Raw genomic sequence first — 8,485 nt, forward strand, 5'->3', positions numbered from 1 at the left:
TAAAAAATTATTATTATTATTAAGATTATTTAAGGCAGTGAGTTGGCAGAATTGTTAGCATGCCAGGCAAAATGCTTAGCAGCATTTCATCTGTCTTTACATTTTGAGTTCAAATTCCACCAAGGTCGACTTTGCTTTTCATCCTTTTGGGGGTCAATAAATTAAGTACCATTTGAACACTGGAGTCGATGTAATTGACTCTCCCCAGAAATTCCTGGCCTTTTCCCAAAATTTGAAACCATTATTATTATGATTATTTAAAGCAGTGAACTGGTAGAATCGTTAGCACACCAGGCATTTCATCTGTCTTTATGTTCTGAGTTCAAATTCTGCCGAGGTCGACTTTGCTTTTCTTCCTTTTGAGGTCGATAAATTAAGTACTAGTGAAATACTGGAGACAATGTAATTGACTGATCTTCTCCCCACTAATTTCAGGCCCTGTGCCTTCAGTAGAAAGGATTAGTGAGCTGGTAGAATTGTTAGCATGCTGATAAAAATGCTTAGTGGCATTTCATCCATCTTTATGTTCTGAATTCAAATTCCTCTGAGGTCAGCTTTGCCTTTCATCCTTTTGGGGTCAATAGCATAAGTACCAGTTGAACACAGGAGTCTATGTAATTGACTTACTCCTTCTCTCCAACTTAGTGGCCTTGTACCAAAATTTGAAACCATTATTATTATGATTATTATTATTATTGTTGGGGTGGCAAGCTGGCAGAACCATCACCATGATGGGCAAAATACTTAGTGACATTTCTTACAACTTTATATTCTGAGTTCAAATTTCACTGAGGTCGGCTTTACCTTTCATCCTTTTGGGGTTGATAAATTAAGTACCAGTTGAGTACTGGGGTTGATGTAATCGACTTACTCCCTCCCGCAAAATTTCAGGCCTTGTGCCTATAGTAGAAAAGGTTATTATTATTGGCAAAATCATTAAAGCATTGGAAGAAAATGCTTTGCAGTATTTGTTCTGACTCATTACATTCTGAGCTCAAATTCTCCCGAGGTCAGCTTCACTTTTTATCCTTTTTGGGTTTGATAAAATAAAGTACCAGTAAAAGTACTGGTATTGACTAAGACCCTCTCTGTCTAGAGTTGCTGGTTTTGTGCCTAGATCAGAAACCATTGTTGCTGCTTCTGTATAGAAAATAATTTTATATGATTAATTAGCTCAGGATTTAACTTTAATTACATAACTAAAAATTATTCATGACAATGTATATTAATTGTTCTGTTCATTATAAAGATTCAGCTTTAAGAGAGACACTAGTTTTGTACACACACATATTAATAATAAAGCTAGGTTTTACTCCACTGACATTGATATTTGTTACAAACATCTGCTTGTGTTTTTAGGTAGCACCAACACTTCATTAAGACTCACCAACAATTTCACAACAGCTTAGAATATTAGCCAATGTTTTATTACATGAAAAAACTAATTTAATTAATTAATAAGCAGTTGATAATTGGAATTTTCCAACCACTTCCCATAACCTGTAGCAGATCAGATATATTTTCACTGCAATCATATTTAGTTCTCCTTGATTCTTAGATTGATGTCAAAAGCCAATGACCTACAATAGTAAATAAGTTAGTGAGAAAACCTGAAATTTTCTTTATGAATATTTAGTCATTTCAGTTAAGAAATATTTTTTGTCAACTTGGAAAATGATATTTCCAAATAATGTTATTTTTATTTTCTTATTTAAGACCATAATAATTACTAAAAATGTTTGGTCTAATTTGAATTGCTATAATACCTTTTACTAGATTAAGTAATTTAATTATGCAAATATATGTTTATTGCTTTTTATTTCTATGTTCTTTACATCTATAAAAGTTATAGATTACATTCATTTCACGTTGCTCCAGTCCATTCAGTTGTAGAAATGAGTTTAGCCTGAAGAGAGATGGGCTCTGCCAGGCTTTCTTGACTAAGATACACTGTATGGCTGCAATGCCCCAATGACTCCCAAGGGGTTTAGGGACTTGTCATTGCTCTCCATGAGACATCAAACTGTAATCACTGCCAGTTTAAGTGTGCAGAGTGGCCACAGATCAAACTGATGGGGAGAAGGACTAGTTGACTGAGTACAGTATTTCATAAACAGTTTATTGTTGTTTTACTTTAAACTCTCTGCAAATGTTTTGTCAGGTATTTGAGCAGTACATTTAATTCTGTACCATCTCAGTTCACTTAATTGTTTGAAACAGACACCAGATCCTCTAGAAATGTTATCTAATATAGACAAGTGTCCTATCTTACACCTGACTCTTTAAACCATGAGAAACATTAACAAAAACCAAACTGAAATACGGTATATTTGAAGCTATGGAACTAGGATCCTGTCTATGCTATAATTCATATTATATATTTTGGTCAATTAACATTCAAACATAATACTTTTATTATATTCATCATATTAAATGAAAGATACTTTGAATAAAAACCCATGTATAGAAGTAGATTGTATGAAAAAAATTATAATACTGCTTATTTAAATAAAATGCTGGATTCTATATTGCAGTGTCTCTCTTCCAATGTTGCCTTTGGATTTGGTTGTCACTATATTGCTCGGTTTGAAGAACAAGCAGTCGGATTACAATGGTCAAATATCAATAGTAGTTCTATGCCAGATGATAAATTTAGCATGCTTCAGTGTATGTTCATGATGCTTCTAGATGCTTCGATATACTTACTTCTCAGTTGGTACATTGAAGCTGTGTATCCAGGTAATACATAGTTCTAATATATTCTGAAATATTATTTTTGCAGACATGACTATATGGCTAAGAAGTTTGCTTCCCAATCATGTAGTTTCATGTTCAGTTTCACTGTATGGCACCTTGGGCTTCTACGATAGCCCAGGCCAATAAAAACCTTGTGAATGGATTTGATAGACAAAACCTGAAAGAAGCCTGTTGTATATGTGTGTGTGTGTGTGCATATGTATTTATATGATTTACATGTATGTGTGTCTGTATGTGAGTTCATATTTCCCTCATTTTCACATGTGTTTGCTCACTGGTTGTAAACAATAGCTTCACTGATGTTGTCCTTTGTTTACAATCCACTGCAAAAAGCATATTTGGGATTCTCAACATGTTACATGACCATTGTAAACAAAAGGCTCTTTCATACAATGTCATCTGTTTCGACTTCTCTGTCTAAAACATTTCTATGTTGTTTGTTGTTTGATAGTCTGGGAAATAATTACATTGCTTGGAAACAAGTGAGGGTTTACAACTGGAAGGGCATAAGGCTATAGAAAACTCTTCCCAACATATTCTCATGTGAACCTTGCAAACACAGTAAGAGTAGATTTTAAAATGAGGAGGAGGAGGTGCCATTTGTACATTACAACAACAATTTCATTTATTTACATTATTTACATTTTATGGATATTTCTCCTCATCTTTGTTGTTAACACATTTCGGCTGATATACCCTCCAGCTTTCATGAGGTGTCTTGGGGAAATTTCAAACCTGGGTTCTCATTCCTAAGGTATTTTTTCGATGTTGTTGTTGTTATTATTATTATTATTATTATTATTATTATTATTATTATTATTATTATTATTTCCCCAATGAAACGTGTTAACAAACAAGATGAGGACAAATATCCGTCAAATGTAAATAATGTACATAATTCCTCATCTCTTAAATATAGAACAACAATTTCATTATCTTTGATAATTCTATGAAATTATTCACTACCAAAATTTAAAAGTTAAAAAATTTATAATTTTGAAGAATTCTCTCTAATTACATGCCTGATTTTTATTTCTTTGAATTGTTGATTTCATTCATTCTTTTTTTTTTTTTGTCTTCTCTCTCAAGGAACATATGGTATTCCTCGGAAATGGTACTTCCCTTTCCAGAAATCTTACTGGCTTGGATATTCGTATAAATATACTCAAAATGTTTCAATGCGTAAAACCCCAAATGTAGAACTTTCTCAAGAAGGTTTGTTGTTAAATTTTCTTATGGTTTTGAATAATAACACATCATAGAAAATATCATTATACATTCTATGTACATAATTTTATTACTGTTACAAGCATTAAGAAATAACCAAAACTCAGACAACATTCAATGATACTGCTCATCTAGCTGTAAATTTGTATAAAGCACAAGTTACATCATAATAACGATTAATGTTTTGGCTCTGTCATTTTCTATCTCACCTGACTATTGAAGCTTTGTTTAAGTTTGTGTTAACATGTTTAATGTAGCCAAGCTTTTAATCTCACACTACATCCTGTTGGTGTGTGAATAGTCATTCTGTGTTCATTTAAATGGCTTTTGAATTTTCATTTTTATGATATCATGATATTTATATGATATGATACATTTTAAAATGTCTTTCATGAACTATCAATTAGTAAAACATTATTTTGAAATATCCTTCTTATAATGGTTATATCTTTGCCATTTAGAAGTCCTTTGATATGGTAACCAAATAGTTGTTATCTTTCTGCTATGTTTTTTTATTTCTAATATATCAATTTTGAAATACATTTCATCTTTTATTTTATAAGTTAATTTAAGACAGCTAGTTGGCAGAATCATTAGTAAGTTTGATTTTATGTTGAGCAGCATTTCTTCTGGCTCTTTATGTCTTTGGTTCAAATTCCACCAAGGTCAACTTTACCTTGATGAAATAAGTATCGATGGACTTTGAGGTCAATAGAATAGATTAGCCTTCTCCTTTAAAATTGTTGGCCTTGTGCCAAAATTTGAAACCATTCTGTAAGTTAATATGAAAAGTTGAAGGTAAATGGAAAGATCCCAAATGCCAGATTAATTTAACTTCCTATATACTTTTATTGTCCCACCCAGTCTACTTTGTAAAGTGATTGACGTTTGGAAGAGCATCCAACCACAAAAACCATACCAAAGCAGATCTAGCTGATTCTGGTGCCACATAAAAAGCACCCAGTCCATGTGGTTGGCATTGGAAGGACATCCAGCCATAAGAACCATGTCAAATCAGACCTAACTGGTGCTGGTGCCTCATGAAAAGCACCCAGTCCACTCAATAAAACCATTGGCATTAAGAATGGCTGCCAACCATGAATACTATGCCAAAACAGACAGTGGAGTTGGCACAGTCCTCTGGTTTGCCAGTGCCTGTCAAACTGTCCATCCTATACCAGCTTGGCAGACAGACGATGAATGATAATGATGAAGATGAGTTTCGAATATTGTTTATTCCTTTACTCAATAGAAGTTATAAGTGATAGTTTACATCTTAGCAGGCCACAGTTATAGAATCATCCTAAAAACTGAAATTATTTCAAGAGACAAAATTGCAAATTGTTTCAAGAATGTAATTCTTACTTGATGTTGTGATTTACCAACACATAAATTGTTCATTTATTTCTTGATTTTTTTTCTTTGTATTATTGTCTTCTTTTTCTTTCAATAATTCAGTTTCAGAAAAAATTGAAAAAGTTCCTAACACCTTCAAAGTTGGTGTAGAATTAAAGGATTTAAAGAAAGTTTACAAAAAAGGACAGCAGCCAGCTGTTGATGGTCTAAGTCTCAAGTTTTATGAGGGTCAAATTACATCTTTTCTTGGCCACAATGGAGCTGGTAAAACCACAACTGTGTAAGTAATTATATTACAGTGTGCTTACATAAATATATGTTTCTTTTATCTTTCACTTGGTGCTTATTCTATCAGTCCCTTTTGCCAAGCTGCTAGGTTGCTGGGGATGTAAACACCAACGCTGGTTGTCAAAGAGTGGTGGGGTGGGGCCAAGAGGACAATCACAGACACACATGCATGTGCACACACACACACAGACATGCAACAGGCTTCTTTATGTTTCTGTTTATCAAATCCACTTGCAAGGTTTTAGTTGGCCTGTGGCTGTAGTAAAAGACACTTGCTGAGGGTATCTCATAGTGGGATTGAGCCTGCAACACTGTGGTTGGAAAGTAAACGTCTTATCCACAAAGCTACTGTTTTTTTTTTTTTATTTGACTACTTAACCCTTTGGATACCCTCCCACTTGAGACTGTCTTTGGTCCTATAATATAAACTTCCTGTATTAAAGTGCTTTGAATTAGAACTTTCCGTCAAATATATTAATTTACATTCCAAACAGCAGTTCAATAATGACAAAGTTATTTTAATAAAACCATCATAAATTTTTTAATTAATTAAAATAAATTTGTATTTCAAAAGAAATATAGTTCCAAAAGGGTTAATGAATATAAGATGATCTGTTATTTAAATATTATTGATGTAATAACAAACTAATGTAGCCTTGATTATCAAAATAGAGAAGAGTTAAAAGAAAATCACTGCTATTGACCAATCTCCACACTCAGAGAAAAAGTGACCTTTATAAAGATAAAAAGACTAACAACTATAAAAGAATAGGCTAATACTACCAATGAATAATTCATAACAGATAATGTCTCATGTATTAGTACCCAGCACTAAAATACCATAAAACTTAAAGTGAACATTCTTCTGATTCATTTCTATATTTTTAAGATGAGAAATTTATATTAAGTTGTTGGCACTCCGTCGCTTATGACATTGAGGGTTCCAGTTGATCCGATCAACGGAACAGCCTGCTCATGAAATTAACGTGCAAGTGGTTGAGCAGTCCACAGACACATGTACCCTTAACGTAGTTCTCGGGGTTATTCAGCGTGACAAGGCTGACCCTTTTGAATTACAGGCACAACAGAAACAGGAAGTAAGAGTGAGAGAAAGTTGTGGTGAAAGAGTACAGCAGGGTTCGCCACCATCCCCTGCTGGAGCCGTGTGGAGCTTTAGGTGTTTTCGCTCAATAAACACTCACAACGCCCGGTTTGGGAATCAAAACCGCGATCCTATGACCACGAGTCCGCTGCCCTAACCACTGGGCCATTGCACCTCCACTTATATTAAGTATACTGTTTATATAAGTCAAGACTTTTATCTCCCACATAGAGATAAAAATTGAATGATTAAGGGGTCACTATTTGAAAATATTCAAAGGAACTCTTAAGACTAGTCACTCTGTTGGGTTTGTGTGATCAGAGAATTTTTCACACTGGCAGCTATGGACAGTGTGCAAGCTGTAATGAGTCATGTGGTGTGAAAAATGTGAGCCTGAAACAGGTTTTCTTGTGCTTATTTATATATTTATTTTGGGTGTTGAATTGGAAGCAAAATATCTGGCAAATAGGGCAGTTTTATCTGAGGAAGTGCTACTAAATGAAGAATAGTTGTTGGGAGAATTCCACAACAATTATTTTTGAAATTGATTGTGTTTATAATTTTCATTGTATATTTTTTTTTATATCAATTTTCATTTTATCTCAGATCAATTTTAACTGGTCTATTTCCTCCAACTGATGGAACTGCAATTATTTATGGCAAAGATGTCAGATGTGATATTGATGACATCCGAAAAAATCTCTCAGTCTGTCCTCAGTTTAATGTTTTATTTGATTTGTAAGTATTGTTTTGTTTTGCTATATCTTAATTCAGTTACAAGCAAAATGTATCTCAATAAAGTAACATTTTATTTTTAATACCTAAATTTTATGCATCAAGATCATTCTCATTAAGTTCACTTTGGAAATAGTAGTGGTAAAATTGGTAAACTGAGCTACGGTTACAAAAAAAGCATTTATTAACTTAAAAAATACTTTTTAATTAAAAGATACTTCTACTGTTTACAATAGTGAGTGTGTAAAAAGTCTAATACTCAACAATTTTGTCAATACAACAGCAGTAAGTATATGATGTGTTGAGACCACAACCTCTTTAGGATAGTCTAATTGTTAATATTTCATTTCACTTATATCGCAAATATCCATGGGAAAGATATGAAAATCATGAATTTCATTACCTTTATCTCTCTTGTCAGCTAAAATAATTCATCATCATCATCGTCATTTTCATTATCACCACCCCACTGCTCTCTTCACCCTCATCATCATTATAACATCCACTTTTCCATGCTTGCCTGGTTCAGTCAAAATTCATTGAGGCAGACTTTCTAAGGCTGCATTTCCTTCCTGCAACACCCTCTATTTGTTTCCAAGCAAGATAATTTTCCCTCATGGCTGAACATGTTTTCACATAAGATTGGAAATGAAGGACACATTTATAACTATCTCGTGATGTCAAGACAATTAGACAAACACACACAGTCATCAACATAAACAGATATACACTTGTGTGTGTGTGTACACACACACACACACACATATATATATATATATATAAAACTATATATATATAAAACTATATATTTATATAAAACTATATATTTATATATATTTTATATATATAAAATATTTATATTATATTTATATATACAAAACTATATATTCATATATATTTTACTCTCTGAAACTTAATTTAAAATTTTAATTGAGTTTTTACTTGTAATTTTGGATTTTATCCCTAATATTATTATTATTATTATATATACACACACACATATATATATATATATATATA

General features: G+C 32.7%; 1 protein-coding gene across 2 annotated transcripts in view; it reads left to right on the forward strand.

The window, feature by feature from the left end:
* The window catches only part of LOC106884520 (phospholipid-transporting ATPase ABCA7), a 289,592-nt gene that overhangs the window by 159,335 nt on the left and 121,772 nt on the right, over positions 1–8,485 (forward strand). For both annotated transcript variants that reach the window (XM_052969717.1, XM_052969718.1), the window contains exons 18-21: positions 2,535–2,739; positions 3,847–3,972; positions 5,443–5,620; positions 7,337–7,468. In XM_052969717.1, the coding sequence (XP_052825677.1) occupies positions 2,535–2,739; positions 3,847–3,972; positions 5,443–5,620; positions 7,337–7,468 (641 nt within the window). The remainder of the gene's footprint in view (positions 1–2,534; positions 2,740–3,846; positions 3,973–5,442; positions 5,621–7,336; positions 7,469–8,485) is intronic.

Source organism: Octopus bimaculoides, chromosome 7, assembly GCF_001194135.2.
Source record: "Octopus bimaculoides isolate UCB-OBI-ISO-001 chromosome 7, ASM119413v2, whole genome shotgun sequence".
Classification (NCBI taxonomy): domain Eukaryota; kingdom Metazoa; phylum Mollusca; class Cephalopoda; order Octopoda; family Octopodidae; genus Octopus; species Octopus bimaculoides.